Source organism: Rhincodon typus, chromosome 34 (assembly GCF_021869965.1).
Source record: "Rhincodon typus isolate 14 chromosome 34, sRhiTyp1.1, whole genome shotgun sequence".
NCBI classification, from domain to species: Eukaryota; Metazoa; Chordata; class Chondrichthyes; order Orectolobiformes; family Rhincodontidae; genus Rhincodon; species Rhincodon typus.
In genome coordinates this window covers 12,943,970-12,962,250 of record NC_063365.1, presented here as the reverse complement: position 1 = coordinate 12,962,250, position 18,281 = coordinate 12,943,970, and the positions used below count along the sequence as shown (strand labels likewise).

Here is an 18,281-nt window from a genome sequence, read left to right as displayed (position 1 = left end):
TTTTACAGTACCTATCGTAACTTTAGAACATTCAAAAGCACTTTACAGTCAATTAAATCCTATTGAAGAGTAATCAGTGTTGTAAAGTCAGAAACACGGCAAACAATCTGCACACAAGCTCTCCCAAACTGCCATATGATAATTTTTCATTAATCGTTTTTTTACTTGTCATGATGACTAAATATTGCATAGGATAACTGGAAGAATTACCCTGCTTTTCTTGAAAATGTCATGGGATCTTTTAATGCCAACTTGAGGGATAAGAAAATTTCTCCGTTCAGCATCTTATCTGAATTGATGGCACCTCTGATAATGCAGCACTCCCTCAGTATTACAGTGGAATGTTAGCCTAGATACCTGTGCTCAATTCCTCAAGGGGAACTTGGTCACAACGTTCTGACACAGGGACAAGTATGCTAAGCTATGGTTGACACCTGAAATACTGCATATCTCCCACTTTAAGGTACTGCCAATTGGACCTGTTAACTGTAAAATTAATCATGACACAAAAGCAGTTTTAGATTGTAGCTACGGCTGAAACACAAAATGCATTTGCCTTTGTTAGTCACTGGCATTTTAAAGGCAGAGAAATAGCAACTAAGGAATATACCCCGATATCAGCTCCTTACAACCGAGTCAAAAGCAGCAACCATCAACCATCCTTGGAAGGACTAACTCCCTCAATGAGGTTTGCAAAAGTTTAGGGCATGAAACCAATTTCCTTAAAACTTCACATAGCACCATGCGTTTTTACAGTCATAGAGTTGTACAGCAATGGAAACAGGCCCTTCAGTCCAACTTGTCCACGCCAACCAGATATCCTAAATTAATCTAGTCCCATTTGTCAGCATTTGGCCCATATCCCTCTAAACCCTTCCTATTCATGCACCCAGCCAGATGCCTTTTAAACGTTGTTATTGTACCAGCCTCTACTTCCTCTCACAGCTCATTTCATACACACACCACCCGCTGTGTGAAAAAGGTTGCCCCTTAGGTCCCTTTTCAATCTTTCCCTTCTCACCTTAAACCTATGCCATCCCCCAACCCCGTTTTGTTAAGTGAACAAAATTAAATTTAAGAATCAATAACTAATTAAATGCTAAAGTCCATTTTTATTGGCCTTCTAAGTCCTGGGTGAGAACTGTTAATCCACGGGGTGATAAAGTGGCTCAGTGGTTAGCACCACTACCTCACAGTGCCAGGGACCTCGGTTTGATTCCAGCCTTGGGTGACTGTATGTGTGGAGTTTGCACATTCTCCCTGTGTTTACGTGGGTTTCCTTTAGGTGCTCCGGCTTCCTCTCTCAGTCCAAAGATGTGCAGGTTAGGTGGATTGGCCAGGCTAAATTACCCATAATGTCTAATATTGTGCAGGTTAGGTGTGTTAGCCATGGGAAATGCAGGTATAGGGTAGGAGGGTGGGTCTGGGTAGGAGGGTAGGTCTGTGTTTGGTGCTTTTCGGAGAGTCAAATGACCTGCTTCCACACTGTTGGGATTCTATGATTGTTTTGATAGACTAGAAAATAGTACAGTACCAAATGGGCAAATGATCCAGGACAATAGCACACATCTATAGCACTTTTCTCCCCTCTGCTGCAGAGGATACTGCCACTAGTCTTTATATTTGCAGATGGTATCCCCATCCAATACGTCATTCATGCCCTCATTTGTGAACATTTGTGGGCTGTTCATCCATTTTGAAAGGTGAGGTGAGGGGAGAGGTTGCATTGTATGCTGAAGTTGATCCAATCTTCCACTGCCACCAAAACACAACACAACAGAGACACACAAACACACACACTTTCCAGCAGGAAGTTTTTGGATAGTAACCTGCAGTAGTAATCCTTTCGCCTCCAGCCATATAGCTAGAACCAGAGCCTGTGTCACTCCACCAGCTCACAGAGAATCAGCACAAATGGAGGTTCCACCCTGCACCCTTTCTGATTTGCGTGGCTCAATTCTACAATGCCCCAAGCACTGACCAACTGACATTAGGAGAGATCTGCAGCCAATATTTTAAGAAAAGCCTCAGGCAGCTGCCTTTGAATTTTTAATGACAGAGTAGAGATGAGTACCCCATCTATTAACTTTGATTATTAACTGCGACCTGTGCACAGGCATTTTCCGACTGCATTGAGATTGTGGAATTAGGTAGGAGTACATAATTACGGTTTTGGGGATACATTAAACCCCTGGTTTTGTTGCTGGACATCATCTAAATATAAACAAAGTCCAAATATTCGTATTTGATTTTTGTTAATTGTTTCATGCTTATTCCCAGTTAAATTTTATTCCAACAGCACACTTACTGACCATTTGATTTCTAAACCATCTGTACTGTATAAATTAATTAATGAAATTGGTCAGCACTTGTCACGTAATTAACACTTCTCAGAAATACCACTGTAATCGATACATGCAGAATTGTGGTTACATTCACATTTTTGTCAATTATTGCCAGTGAAGCAAATGAGACTAGTCGTCGACACATCAGATCACCTCAATGGATTCAAACAATTTGATGTAAAAACAGCAAACACTGGTAATACCCAGCAGGTCAAACAGTTACTGTGAAGAGAAAAAATAAGTAGTTAATGTTTCAGTTCAACAATCTGTTGTTCTGTATGATCTAGAGCAGCTAGAGATAGATTATCTCAAAGGCAAAATAAAATTGTTTTCAATTGTGTTTGAAGAAAGCATTGTAGATATACTGAATTTTCACTTTGATTGTGAAATAACTTATTTTTAACACTGCATTTCTACCTGTCAGAGTTTCTTTATTTGATTCGGTTGATTCCAGAGTTGAGAGGGTTGGATTATGAGGACAGACTGAGTAGACTGGGATTATACTCATTGGAATTCAGAAGAATGAGGGGAGATCTTATAGAAACATATAAGATTATGAAGGGAATAGAGAAGGTGGAGGCAGGGAGGTTGTTTCCGCTAGCAGGTGAAACTAGGACTAGAGGGCATTGCCTCAAAATAAAGGGAAGCAGATGTAGGACTGAGGTCAGGAGGAACTTCTTCACCCAAAGGGTTGTGAATATGTGGAATTCCCTGCCCAGTGAAGCGGTTGAAGCTACCTCGCCGAATGTTTTTAAGGCAAGGCTAGATAAATTTTTGAACAGTAAAGGAATTAAGGACTATGGTGAGTGGGCAGGTAAGTGGAGCTGAGTCTCAAAAAGATCAGCCATGATCTTATTAAATGGCGGGGCAGGCTCGAGGGGCCAGATGGCCTACTCCTGCTCCTAGTTCTTATGTTCTTATGTTTTTATTTCACAGAGAATTCCAGACAACATGATATATCCTGATTAAACTAATCTACAATACTTGCTTCCCACCCCAATGGCTGCTGGATGAGTGTACTTGCAGCAGCAATCATGAGGAAGCAACATTCTCACCTTCTGCAACTCCAGAGGTTTTGTATACTTCTGCCAGTAGGTGGAGAAGATGATCATTGCAATGTAGAGACAAGCCACTGGGATTGACTTCAAATTCAGAAAACGGATATAAAAGCTCCCTCCGGTGGTCAACTCCGGATTAACAGACTGCAAGTTTTCCATGGCTGGCGGCTGAAAAATCAATGTGTAAACTGATTAACTGAGAGTTGGGCACTATGTAGAAGCTGCTTTTATGTACACTTTATAGTAAAATAATTCCAATACTCAAAAAGGTAATCAGCTCATTTTCAACTGTTATTCTTAGGAACTCACTATTTACAAAATCAAACTTACCTCTGACCCGGTCAGGACTTGCACTTAAGCAGTGCCTATCTTAAACTTATGATGGCCCAAAGTACTTTACAATCAAGCAAATGCTTGCAAAATGTGGTCACTGTTACAGGGAAGCCAGTGGAAGATGCAAAAAATATTCCAAAGTAAGTGGGGAACAAACGGTTGAGTGAGAAAAGGGAATGAAAGGTTGAGTGAGAATGAGGAACTTACAGAAATTAGTATGAGCACAGAAATAGAATTGGAGAAATTAATGTGACCAAAAGAAGAACGATGTCCTGAAACACACAGGCTACATCCGAGGATTTAAAACAGATACCTCTAAGAGAGAGTAGATACATTCAGGAGCAAGATCTGAAAATTAGTGGCTAAAGATAAAATGGTCCAAATTATATTTGAACAAAGATTCATTGAATAATAACACTGTTAATGATGTGTAATGAATGCACAAGGCTGCTTCAAATGTGTAGAAATATTTGTTTTCCCTTTATTTACTTTCTGTATCAAGAATGTGGACAAATGTATTTGCATCAAATCAACAAATGCTGACCTCAGCATTCCAAGATTTCAGCATTTAATCATCAGTATATCATAGAATTATGAACACTGAATTAATACTTAACACCAGACATAACCTTGAAAATTTATTCATAAATCTGTGATCATTTGTTTGATGTCCCCATGGCTTCAGTGGAACCATTGGTGGTATTTTGCTCCTTCTCTGCCTTTCTTCAAGCTTCCTTCAGTGTTACCATCATCCCTTTGACATTTCCCTCCTCATCTGATTAATTTCTTCAACTGCTCTTTCCATTTTATGCTGGGACAAGACAGAGAGATGTACTGTGAGCCTGTATCTCTGGCTGAGGGCAAGGTGCAGAAAGGCAAGGCAGAGCTGCTAGAGCAACCAGGTTCGCTCGAAGTAAGTGATCAATGACAGGGAGCAAAGAGCCTGGACTTGCAGCCTGGTCCAGCCCATGAGCTGGGCTTGACCCCCTCACCACACGGTGTCCTTGCTGCAGCATTGCAGTGAAAGTTTCCAGTGCAGCAGCGAAGGGATAAGCTCCTGTAAGTGGATTGGAGATGAGCCATGAGGGTTCTTAGAGGCTGCCACATTTCAGATGCCAGTGTTCATAGACCTGGGGTATGTGCGGCCAGTACCCATAGACCATGCCCTGAGATGTTGATGCCTAGTTTCCAACATGTAGCTCCTTTGGAGGAAGTGGTGAGCTGATCTTTGTTTCCAATATCTGTACATGGCTGTCTTTTCTCTCTTTAATGGTCCTTAACAACTGAAATAACTCCACAGAGGCCGGTATCCTGTCACCAAGTCACCCTTTATTTACAGGGGGGACAGTTCTTGATACTGGTCCAGCTTCCTCAGGGCCAACTCTCAGAGTGAACAAAATGTCAGGAAACCCATATTCTAAGAGGTCCACCTGGCTGACCTTGTTATAATTGGTACAATAACCCCATTGATTCCTGAATTCTCCCCTTGATCTAACCCAGCTATTTGTCTCTCTGTCTCTTGGTGCCCATCAGTTCGCAACAAACAACTACACCTCCCAGTTGCGAACCATTTCAACTCCCCCTCCCACTCCTTGGACGACATGTCCATCCTGGGCCTCCTGCATTGCCACAATGATGCCACCTGCAGGAACAGCATCTCATATTTCGTTTGGGAACCCTGCAGCCCAAGGGTATCAATGTGGACTTCACAAGTTTCAAAATCTCCCCTCCCCTGACCACATCCCAAAACTATCCCAGCTCGTCCCCGCCTCCCTAACCATTCCTCCCACCTCAAGCCCCACCCCCATCTCCTACCCACTAACCTCATCCCGCCTCCTTGACCTGTCCGTCCTCCCTGGACCGACCTATCCCTTTCCTAACTCCCCACCTACATTCACCTTTACTGGCTCCATCCCCGCCTCTTTGGCCTGTCTGTCTCCTCTCCCCTTATCTTCTCCTTTATCCATCTTCTATCTGCCTACCCCTCTCTCCCTATTTATTTCAGAATGCCCTTCCCCTCCCCCATTTCTGAAGAAGGGTCTCAACCAGAAACGTCAGCTTTCCTGCTTCTCTGATGCTGCTTGGCCTGATGTGTTCATCCAGCTCTACACCGTGTTATCTGCACATTTACTTTCCTGGGTCTCAGCTACAAGTGCAGAAGATGCAGCAGCTGATTCTTGGAGGGACAGAAGACACTATCTTGTTAGGATTGAATGACATGGGCTGCGGTGCAAAATGTGGGATATGTTCATCGAAGCTTATCTCAACATTGGGAGCAACTTGCTGCATCGTTTAACCAAGTTCTAGGTAACGAGGCAAGATTCTCACTAGGTAGCAGCATGTTGCTGACTAAGGGGGATCATTGCTTGATAAAACTGAAGACCTTGTCTCATTAACATGCGGTATTCTATCATGCTAGGCGAGCAAGCAAGGCACTAAGAATTCTCGACGTGGAAGGCAGAGAGAGTACCTGCTGACTTCGGCCCACTCCAAAGGAGCTGCATGTCGGAAACAAAACACCAACATCTCAGGGCATGGGTGCTGGTACACATACCTCACATCCATGAACAATGGCACCTGAAATGTGGCTGCATCTAGGAACCCTCATGACTCATATCTGATCCACTTACAGGAGCTTATGCACTTCACTGCTGCATCACTGCAATGCTGTAGCAAGGACACTGTGTGGTCAGGGGGGACACACCCAGCTCATGGGCTGGACTAGGCTGCATCTTCAGGCTCTTTGTTCTCTGTCACTTGCTCACTTACTTCGAGCGAACCTGGTTGCTCTAGCAGCTCTGCCTTGCCTTTCTGCACCCTGCCCCTCAGTGAGAGGCACCAGGCTCACAATCCTTGCCATTTAGCTCAAACATAAAGCCAGGAAGCTTGTCACAGTTGTCAGCAGTACTCAGTTAAGTGGAGGAAAACAGCCTTCAGTCAGGGTGTTCCAGCACAGTAAGTCAAAGATATTCTCTGATACCAGTCCAGAGACTCAGATACAGCCAGTTAGACACTCAGGGTGTTCTGAGACAGGAACCTCCCCTCATGATGGTTGAGAAGCCAAGTTGGGCAGCCTGCCATCTGTCTTGACTCTTCCTGCCCTATTCTGGGCTGTTTTCCTCCTGGAATGGGAAAGGGGTAGGTATGAAAAGAGACGAAAGTGGATGACACACAGCTGTTACTTTTGTTGCAGGTGGTGAGGTAGCCTGAGCAAGGGTGAGTAAGGCCTGAGCAAGGGTGAGTAAGCAGAGCAGGGGGGACCATCAGGGTTAGTGAGAGTGCAGGAGGGAAGATGCTGCAGGAAATAGAAACGTGGGCAGTTATGCAAATTTCCAGCCAGTCAGGCTGACAAAAACCACTATCTTCGGTTTCCAGAAAGTGTCACAATTTTTCTCAGCCTGACTGATCGGCAAACCTCAAAACTGCCTGAGAAACATCTTAATCTGAGAAAGTATCATTGAACTGACAGATTAATTTTGCATTTAAAAGTTCCTGAAGGTTGGAAAGAAGAATCAAAATGACAGAATTCTAAAATGTCAATGTTGGAGGTCCATCATTTGACAGAAATGTCTCATCACTGATCCATTGACTTGGATCTTCCATAATTCTCTAGATGCTAGAGCAGTCCCTGTTAATTGGAAGGTAACAAATGCAATGCTACTATTCAAGAAAGGAGGGACAGAGGAATTAGTCAGTCTGACATCACTATTGTAGAAGGGAAATATAGATTCCATTATTCGGGATATGGTAACAAGAAAACCATATGATTGACGCATAGGTTCGTGAAGTGCACTGAAAACAAATTACTGAAAACAGTGGAAATGTGAAATAAATCCAGCGAGTATACAGCATGTCTTAATGGGCTCCATCCATCCATTTCACTACTGGAGGGAATCTTGAACAAGGTGACATAGTTACAGAATAAGGAGACACCCATTTAACACTAAGGTGTAAAGGTAAGTCTTCTCCCGACATCAGGAATTCTCTACCCTAGAGAGTTTTGAAGACTAGATCACTGAATATATTTAAAGAGGAGGTAGATAGATTTTTGAAATATCTGGGCGTTAACAGCAATGCTGAACTGGCTTTAAAACACAGAGTCACAGATTCATACAGCATGGAAATAGATTCTTCAGTCTAACTAGTCCACACCAACCATGTTCCCAAACTAAACTAGTTCCATTTGCCTGCATTTGGCCCATATCCCTCCAAACCTTTCCTATTTATGTACTTATCCAAATGTTGTTTAAATGTTGTAACTGTACCTGCAACTGCCACTTCCTCTGGAAGTTCATTCCACCACACTAACCACCCTCTGTGTAAAAGGGCTGTCCCTCAGGTCCCTTTTAAATCTTTCACCTCTCACCCTATAAGTGTGCCCCCTAGATTTGAACCGCCCTGCCCTAGGGAAAAGACCTTTGCTAAACACCTTGTCTATGCCCCTCATGATTTTATAAACCTCTTTAAGGTCACCTCTCAATCTCTTAGGTTCCAGTGAAAGAAGTGCCATACTTTCCAGCCTCTCCTTATAACTCAAACCCTGCATTCCCGGCAACATCCTGGTAAATCTTTTATGAAGTGCCTCCAGTTTAATAATATCCTTCCTATAACAGGGCGACCAGACTGCGCACAATACTCCAGAAGAGGCCTCACCAACATTCTGTACAGCCTCAACATGACGTCCCAACTCCTACACTCAAAGGTCTGAGCAATGGTGGCAAGCATGCTAATCACCTTCTTAAGCACCCTGTCAAGCTGTGACGCAAATTTCAAAGAATTATGTACCTGAACCCCTAGGTCTCTCTGTTCAACAAGACTACCCAGGGCCCTACTATTAATTATATAATACTGCCCTTCTTTGTTTTACCAAAATGTAACGTCTCACACTTATCCAAATTAAACTCCATCTGCCACTCCTTAGCCCATTGACCCAATTGATCAAGATCGCTTGGTAATCTTCTTCATTGTCCACTATACCCCCAATTTTGGTGTCATCTGCAAACTTACTGTACTCTCAATTACATTGTTTATATTAATGACAAACAAAAGTGGATCCAGTACCAATCCCTGGGGCAGATCAGTCAGGAACTTGTTGTTTGGTAGGGCAGATTTGAAGGGTTGAATGGCTTTCTCTGCACCCAGTTCCTATGTCCTTGTCCTGTGCTCAATTCACCTTTGGAATGGAACAGTCAAATGAGCTCCCTTTCTCAATGCCTCAATTGGAAATTGGCTGTGGGATTTTCTACTGTCTATTACAAACCTACCTTCGCAAGTCAGTATCCACAAGGGGATTCCTACAGTTTTACATGCTGTAAACAATTTTTAATCAACCTTTTCAGGCATGTTACAACACACCTCTGGAGCAAGTGGAACTTGAACCCAGGGCTTCCGGGCTAGAGACAGGGATTGCGCAGGCAGTAAGATCGGTCTCATCAACAACCTTGTAAATAGAAAGTAAGCAAGCTTAAAGCTGAAACAGGGAATATCAAAGTCATCCCGTGGGATACTAGCTACCCAGATTAGATCATTTGTCACTATATATCACATAAACCCATGAACAGACCTGAAGTTTTGGTCCTGAAAGAGCCGATCTATCTCTGATTACTCTGGAAGGATATGGTATCGCAAATGTCTGAGACACAGTAAACCATTTCCCTTAGACTTTCAGACACATTCAATTGGCTGAAGCACATTGCGTGTTCGCTAAGTAAGGTGCGGGCATATGGTGCAGGTGTAACATTGACATGGCAAAGTGCCATACAATAACATGTCCAACCCTTTGACTGATCACTGATGGCAACCATGACAAGCTAACTAGCTTTATATCTGTATGAAACAGCAAAGCAATAACAGAAGTACTGTGAAGATGTAAGCTCTAAATGCTGTGGCAATGCAAAAAAAAAAGCAAAGGAGAGATGCTGTGAGAATCCAAGTAACTGCAAAGTGAGTAAGTGATAAGAGAACAAAATCAGAGCCCGGAGACAGCCTATGGCCTGAACCATGAGATGCATGGTTCATGCATGAAGTGCCCTGGCAGTAGCTTTGCAACGAAACATCAGGGAGCTCCAACCTGATGTACTGAAGGGCTGAACTGCACTAGAAGTGTGTTGGAGATGTGGTTCAGTGGTTCAGCAACAGGAGTCCAGGAGAGAGCCGGGAAGGTAAGCTTTCGTTATAAAAGTCTTACCTCACGTGACTGCGGCGTTCAGTTGTTCAGCGGAGGAGTCCCAGAGCGGACGCGAGTGGTTGGCTGGGTAACGGTTATCCTTCACCCAATAAAGTTGGGAAGCAGGTAAGCTATTTGCATTTTTTTTCTCATCTCTTTGTTATCTTTCGGGGAGGTCACCTAGATGCCAAATCCTCCGGGAGCGGTTCGGAAGGCAAAACTGGAGTCTGTTTGAGTATATAACGGAGTAAACTGACTGGTGCAGAGAACACTTAAAGAGAGAACACTGCGAAACTAAAAAAAAAAATAATTTTAAATAATTAACTAAGTAGAGATGGCAGGTCAGGTGATGTGTTATAGCTGTATGATGTGGGAGCTAGCTGATTCCATTGAGAACGGCAGTGACCACATCTGCAGCAAGTGTTGGCTGCTTGAGGAGCTCTGGCTCAAAATTGATGAGCTGGAATCCGAACTCCAAACTCTGCGGCACATCCGGGAGCGGGAGTGATACCTGGATGCTGTGTTCCAGGAGGCAGTCACATCTAATAGATTAACTAATGTTAATTTGATCAGTGGCCAGGGACAGCAGTGTGTGACTATCAGTGAGGCAGATAGAGGGACCCTGCAGACAGGAACCCAGGAGCCGCAGCCCTTGACATTGTCCCACAGGTATGAGGCACTTGCTCCCTGCGTGGATGAGGAACAGGGCTGCAGGAAGGATGAGTCAACTGACCATGGCACCATGGTTAAGGAGGCCATTCAAGAGGCGGGGAGCTAAAGGACAGATTGTAGTTGTAGGGGATTCCACCATCGGGGGATAGACAGTATCCTCTGCGAGCAGGATAGAGAATCCCGCATGGTGTGTTACCTGCCCGGTGCCAGGGTGCGAGACATCTCTGACCAGCTTGAGAGGATACTAGAGAGGGAGGGGGAGGATCCAGTTGTTGTGGTCCATGTAGGTACCAACAACATAGGCAGGACAAGGAAAAAAGACCTGTTTTGGGATTATGAAAAGCTGGGAACAAATTAAAAAACAGGTCTTCAAGGGTCATAATCTCTGGATTGCTGCCCGAGCCACGTGCAAATTGGCATAGGGAGGCGAGGATCAGGGAAGTAAACACGTGGCTAAAAAAGAGTGGTGTGGGAAAGAGGGTTTCCTTTTCATGGGGAACTGGCATCAGTTCTGGGACGGGAGGGATCTATACCGCTGGGATGGACTCCACCAGTGTTCTGGCAAAAAGGGTAAATAGGGTGGTCAATAGGACTTTAAACTAGTAAGTAGGGGGGAAGGGAGAAGTGAGCGTAGAGGGAGAATAATAATTAATGGAAGGCAAAGCAGCAGGTTAGCAGGTGACGAGGAAGCTTCAACTCCATTGAAAATTAGGAAAAAAGTTAAAGGGAAGGAGAACTCAAGAGCTGTTAGTAATGGAGGTGACAGGAGTCAAAAAGAAGGGGCAAAAACTGGCATAAGAGCACTTTATCTGAATGCTCGGAGCATACGGAGCAAGGTGGATGAGTTGACGGTGCAAATCATGGCAAATGGGTATGATTTAGTGGCCATTACAGAGACATGGTTACAGGATGGTCATGACTGGGAGTTAAATATCCAGTGGTATCAAACTGTTCGGAAGGACAGACAGGAAGGTAAGGGGGGTGGTGTCGCTCTGATTTTTAAGGATGATATCAGGACGGTAGTGAGAGATGATATAGGTTCTACTGAACAAAAGGTTGAATCCATTTGGGTGGAAATTAGGAATAGCAGGGAGAAGAAGTCACTGATAGGTGTGGTCAATAGGCCGCCAAATAATGACATCGTGGTGGGGCGGGCAATAAACATAGAAATAGCTAATGCATGTAAAAATGGTACAGCAATTATCATGGGGGATTTTAATCTACATATTCGATTGGTCAAACCAGGTCGGTCATGGCAGCCTTGAGGAGGGGCTCATAGAATGCATCCGCAATAATTTCCTTGAACAATATGTAATGGAACCTACGAGGGAGCAAGCTATCCTAGATCTAGTCCTGTGTAATGAGACAGGAATAATTAATGATCTTACAGTTAGGGATCCTCTCGGAAGGAGCGATCACAGTATGGTCAAATTTAAAATACAGATAGAGCATGAGAAGGTTAAATCCAGTACCTGTGTCCTGTGCTTAAACAAAGGAGACTATGAAGGAATGAGGGAGGAGTTAGCTAAGGTAAAATGGGGGCAAAAACTTTATGGTGGGTCAATTGAGGAACAGTGGAAGACTTTCAAAACGATTTTTCACAGTGCTCAGAGGAGAATATTCCAATGATAAGGAAGAACTGTAGGAAAAGAGACAGTCAGCCATGGATGTCTAAGGAAATAAAGGAAAGTATCAGATTGAAAAAAAACACATACAAAGAAGCAAAGAGTAGTGGGAAACTAGTAGACTGGGAAATCTTTAAAGGCCAACAGAAAGCCACAAAAAAAGTTATAAAGGAAAGTAAGATAGATTATGAGAGTAAACTAGCTCAGAATATAAAAACAGGCAGCAAAAGTTTCTATAAATATGTAAATCGTAAAAGAGTGGCAAAGGTAAACATTTTAGAGGATGAGAAGGCCAATTTAATAACTGGGAATGAGGAAACAGTCGAGGCATTAAACAGTTATCTTGTGTCGGTCTTCACAGTGGAAGACACAAATAACATGCCGAAAACTGATAGCAAGAAGGTTATAGCAGGTGAGGACCTAGAAACTATCACTATCACTAAGGAGGCAGTGCTGGGCAAGCTAATGGGGCTAAAGGTAGACAAGTCTCCTGGCCCTGATGAAATGCATCCCAGGGTACTAAAAGAGGTGATGGGGAAAATAGCAAATGCACTAGTAATTATTTACCAAAAAATTCATTGGACTCTGGGCTGGTTCCCACAGATTGGAAAACAGCCAATGTGATGCCACTGTTTAAAAAAGGAAGTAGACAAAAAGCAGGTAACTATAGGCCAGTTAGCTTAACTTCAGTAGTGGGGAAAATGCTTGAATCTATCATTAAGGAAGAAATAGCAAGACATCTGGATATAAATTATCCCATTGGGAATACCCAGCATGGGTTCATGAGGGGTAGGTCATGTTTAACTAATTTGGTAGAATTCTTTGAGGACATTACTTGCATGGTGGACAATGGGGAACCTGTGGATGTGGTGTATCTGGATTTCCAGAAGGCATTTGACAAGGTGCTACATCAAAGGCAGCTACATAAGATAAAGTTGCACTGTATTACAAGTAATGTATTGGTATGGATACAGGATTGGTTGACCAGTAGAAAGCAAACAGTAGGGGTAAATGGGTGTTTTTCTGGTTGGCGGTCAGTGGCTAGTGGTGCGCCTCAGGGATCAGTGTTGGGACCTCAATTGTTTACAATTTACATAGATGATTTGGAGTTGGGGACTAAGCTGGTGTGTCAAAATTTGCAGATGACACTAAGATGAATGGTAGAGCAAAGTGTGCAGAAGACACTGAAAATCTGAAGAGGGATATAGATAGTCTAAGTGAGTGGGTAAAGGTCTGGCAGATGGAGTGCAATGTTGATAAGTGTGAGGTCATCCATTTCGGTAGGAATAACAGCAAAATGGACTATGTTTTAAATGGTAAAAAATTGCAGCACGCTGCTGTGCAGAGGGCCTTGGGTGTCCTTGTGCATGAATGGCTAAAAGTAGGATTGCAGGTGCAGCAGGTGATTAAAAAGGCAAATGGAATTTTGTCTGTCATTGCTCGAGGGATGGAGTTTAAAAACAGGGAGGCTATGCTGCAGCTGTATAGGGTACTGGTGAGGCCACACCTGGAGTACTGTGTGCAGTTTTGGTCTCCTTACTTGAGAAGAGATATACTAGCACTGGAGGGCGTGCAGAGGAGATTCACTCGGTTGATTCCAGAGTTGAGAGGGTTGGATTATGAGGACAGACTGAGTAGGCTGGGATTATACTCAGTGGAATTCAGAAGAATGAAGGGAGATCTTATAGAAACATATAAGATTATGAAGGGAATAGAGAAGGTGGAGGCAGGGAGGTTGTTTCCGCTAGCAGGTGAAACTAGGACTAGGGGGCATCGCCTCAAAATAAAGGGAAGCAGATGTAGGACTGAGGTCAGGAGGAACTTCTTCACCCAAAGGGTTGTGAATATGTGGAATTCCCTGCCCAGTGAAGTGGTTGAAGCTACCTCGCTGAATGTTTTTAAGGCAAGGCTAGATAAATTTTTGAACAGTAAAGGAATTAAGGGCTATGGTGAGTGGGCAGGTAAGTGGAGCTGAGTCTCAAAAAGATCAGCCATGATCTTATTAAATGGCGGGGCAGGCTCGAGGGGCCAGATGGCCTACTCCTGCCCCTAGTTCTTATGTTCTTATGTGCTACAATGAAGTGGTAAGACTGGTGCCTTTCTGATGCCAACTTCGTGGACAAAGAATGCAAGTGGTCATTGCCCATGAGATGTTGGGCCCCAAAAAAGCAAGCAGCAAGCTGGAGCTGCCAAGTATTAGACTAAGATGTCAGGAATTGATGCCATCTAGGAACATTCCACTGCCTGGAAAGACAACAAACTGCATACAAATAAGGCAAGGTAAGAGCATAAGGAAAAAAGAGCAGAAGCAGACCATTCAGCCCATCAGGTCTACTCTGTTATTCAATGAGATCAGGGCCAATCTGATATTCTTCAACTCTACATCCTTGCTTTTTCCCCCAACTCCCGATTCCCTTACTGATTAAGAATGTTACTCTCAGCTCAAATATACTTAATGGCTCAGACTTGAGACACCTCTGTGGTAAAGAATTCTACAGATTCACTATCCTCAGAGAAGAAATTCCTCTGTCTTAAAGTGCAAACCCCTATTCTGAGAATATGCTGACTGGTTCCAGACTCTCCCACAAGGGGAAACAACCTTTGTGCATCGATCCAGCAAATCCCCCAAGAAGCTTTTTTTTTTGAACAAGGTCGCCTCTCATTCTTTTATATGCCAATGATACAGGCCCAATGTATTCAGTCCCTTCTCAAAAGACTGTCCCTCCATTCCTGATGTCAGCCTCGTGAACCTTTTCTGGACTGCTCCAATGCCAGGCCATCTTTCCTTAGGTGAGAGGCCCAAAACTGTTCACAGTATTCCAGCTGTGGTCAGACTACAGCCTTGTATAGCTTTAGCAAGACCTCTCTACTGTTATACACCATTCCTTTCGAAATGAAGGCCAACATTCCACTTGTCTTCCCTAGTACCCGCTGAACTTGGATGTTAGCTTTTTGTGATTCCTCTTTCTGCATTTAAATAATATTCAGCTCCTTTATTCTTTCTGCAAAAGTGCATAATCTAACATTTCTCCTACATTGTAAATAATAATGAAATGTTGATAAGTGCAAATTGGGATGGCTCAGTGGTTAGCACCAAGGACCCAGTTCGATCCACCCTCAGGCAACTGTCTATGTGGAGTTTGCACATTCTCCCCGTGTTTATGTGGGTTTCCTCTGGGTGCTCCGGTTTCCTCCCACAGTCCAAAGATGTGCAGGCCAGGTGGATTGGCCGTGCTAAATTGCCCATAGTATGCAGAGATATGCAGACAAGGTGGATTAGCCATGGGAAATGCAGGGTTATAGGGAAAGGGTAAGGGGTTGGATCTGGATGGGATGCTCTTTGGAGGGTCAGTGTGAACTTAATGAGCCAAATGGCCTGCTTCCACACTGCAGAGATTCTATGATTCATACATTTGCTGTACACTATCAAGAGTTTCACTTCAGCATTAGAACATTGGATGGAAAATCTGTTTTCTTTTTCATGATATTGACAATTGTTTTTCTGATCTTGCCATATTTTCATAATCGACTTGCCATTGTCCAAGTCAGTAAGAGCCTGGAAAGATTCGACCCATAATATTTAGCTAGGCGTCTTGCAGAATTTGCCTCTTCCTCTCGTTTGCAAATCTTGTCAAATATTTTCATGCTTTAAAAAAAGGTTCCAGGTGCTTATTCCAGTATCAGTTCTAAAAACCTGTTAGCAACATGTGGTTGTGCTACAGAGATAAGACAAATAATTATCGGTGCATTTCTAATGGAAGATAATACACAGATGGCTAACTAAATAGAATACCAGTAAAATACACAGAGGGGCTGTGTTATTAAATTTCATTTTTAAACTTACACAGATGGAAGAATTATTGAAAGATAATTAAGCTCACTGGACTAATACATTATAATAGCTGTTTAAAGATTTTCTCAAAGGCTTGCCATTTTAATTATAGTCGTAGGTCATGCTACTTTGGAGGAAGCTCATAATAAGGTGCTGGCAAAAGACAGCAGTCTACATAAAGCATGGGTAAAAAATAGGTTAATATCTTGCCTTCCTTTGATCAGAGTGTGCCACAGAGGTCAGACTGTTTATAACACCTGATAAAGAATGAAGAAAATCCTGATGTGGAATAGCAGAGGTCATTGGGCTATCAGCATGGGGGCAATCCACTAATGGATGTTCCTATGGCTGTAACACCATGGGAACAAGTCAGCTCCAAAAGCACTGGAAGGAGTTACTAGGATCAGATAGCAAAAAAAGGGAAGGAGTCCAAGGAAAGGTCATCGTGGCTTGGACTAGTAATGAAAGGGGCATTTGGTATGTTAGAACTTCATGAAGTTCTGGCCAGGTGTAGGTTAGGAGGCAGCTAGTAGGAAAGAATCTGACATTCTACTGGTGCTCTTTGCTACAACAGTGATCTTGAGTATAAGGGTGGACAGTCCTCAAGTCTAACAGCAGGGGTGGGATCTTAAGTCACCTGGAAATGACAAGTCCAATATCAGCCAATGTTGAGGGCACCCAGGGTTCAACCTGCTGGGTAAATGGTTTGGAGCAGGAGATCCCAATCTGGAAGATGGATCTGATAACTCCTGGTATCATCTCGGTTGGAGTTCAAACCTTCTGACAGCAGGGGGGAGGATCTAGGGTTCTAGTGCTTTGAGGAGTGGGAGCCTGGTGTCAATCAGCTTAAGGGGAGAGGGAAGGAGACAGTAACCTGGGAAAATAGAATGTATCTGCAAATACACAAACATGTTGGATGAAATAATTTGCCCCGTAGATTTGTGTGTGTGTGTTTGAGAGAGAGAGAGTTTGTGTTTGTTTAAGAGAGTGTGTGTGTATGTGTGCGTGTGTGTGCGCATGTGTGAGAGTACATAGTGGTGGGGTCACCTGTAGCACAACATGAACCCAAGATCCCGGTTAAGCCTATCAGCCTCTGCTCAGTGATTTTGCATTGTTGTGTATCTCAAAGTCTGCCTCGGAAGATGCTTACCTGAAGATTAGAGGCTAAATGCCATTGACCGCTGAAGTGATTCCCCACTGAGAGGGAACACCCCTGTCTGGCAACTGTCCAGACCCCTGAAGGTGTTGAAGGACGCCCTCCTAAGAACGGGATACTATGCTCAACTCATCAATCGCCAGTTCCAACATGCCACAGCAAAAAACAATAATGACCTCCTCAGAAGACAGACATGGGATACCACCGATAGGGTACCCTTTGTCATCCAGTACTTCCCAGGAGCGGCGAAACTACACCATGTTCTTCACAGCCTTCAACACATTATCAATGAGCACCTCACCATGATCTTCCCTACACCTCCACTTCTCGGCTTCAAACCAAACCTTGAACAGAGCCCTGTTCGCAGCAAACTACCCAGCCTTCAGGACAACCTCGAACACAACACCACACAACCCTATCATGGCAACCTCTGCAAGACATGTCAGATCATCGACATGGATACCACCATCACACATGGGAACACCCCCCCACCATGTGCATGGCAGATGCTCATGTGACTCGGCCAATGTTGTCTATCTCATATACAGCAGACAAGGAAGCTCGGAGGCATGGTATATTGGAGACACCATGCAGACACTACAACAGTGGATGAATGGACACCGCACAACAATCACCAACAGGAATATTCCCTCCCAGTGGGGGATCACTTCAGCAGTTAAGGGCATTCAGCCTCCAATCTTCAGGTAAGCACCCTCCAAGGCGGCCTTCAAGATACACAACGATGCAGAATCACCAAGCAGAGGCTGATAGCCAAGTTCCGTAACCATGAGGACGGCCTCAACCATCAACTTGGGTTCATGTCGTGCCACAGGTGACCCCGTCACATTATATACTTTCACATACTCACACACACACACACACACACACACACAGACACACACACTCACATGCACACACACACTTGCACTCACATACACACAGAGAGAGGCCATCTCTCTCACACACACACACACACACGCCATCTCTCTCCCTCTCTCACTCACACACACGCCATCTCTAAATCTCTCTCACACACACACACGCCATCTCTAAATCTCTCTCACACACACACGCACGCCATCTCTCTCTCTCTC

The 18,281-nt window shown here is 43.9% G+C and overlaps 1 protein-coding gene across 5 annotated transcripts in view; it reads right to left on the bottom strand.

The window, feature by feature from the left end:
• LOC109935719 (elongation of very long chain fatty acids protein 5-like) overlaps positions 1–18,281 on the bottom strand; it is a 59,788-nt gene that overhangs the window by 12,173 nt on the left and 29,334 nt on the right. For 3 of the 5 annotated variants that reach the window (XM_048616365.1, XM_048616366.1, XM_048616367.1), the window contains exons 5-7: positions 15,734–15,915; positions 9,924–10,129; positions 3,401–3,571 (exon numbers count right to left, since the gene is read on the bottom strand). In XM_048616365.1, coding sequence (XP_048472322.1) covers positions 3,401–3,562 — 162 coding nt within the window. In that variant the 5' untranslated portion in view covers positions 3,563–3,571; positions 9,924–10,129; positions 15,734–15,915. The remainder of the gene's footprint in view (positions 1–3,400; positions 3,572–9,923; positions 10,130–15,733; positions 15,916–18,281) is intronic. The other 2 variants (XM_048616368.1, XM_048616369.1) reach the window with 1 other exon arrangement.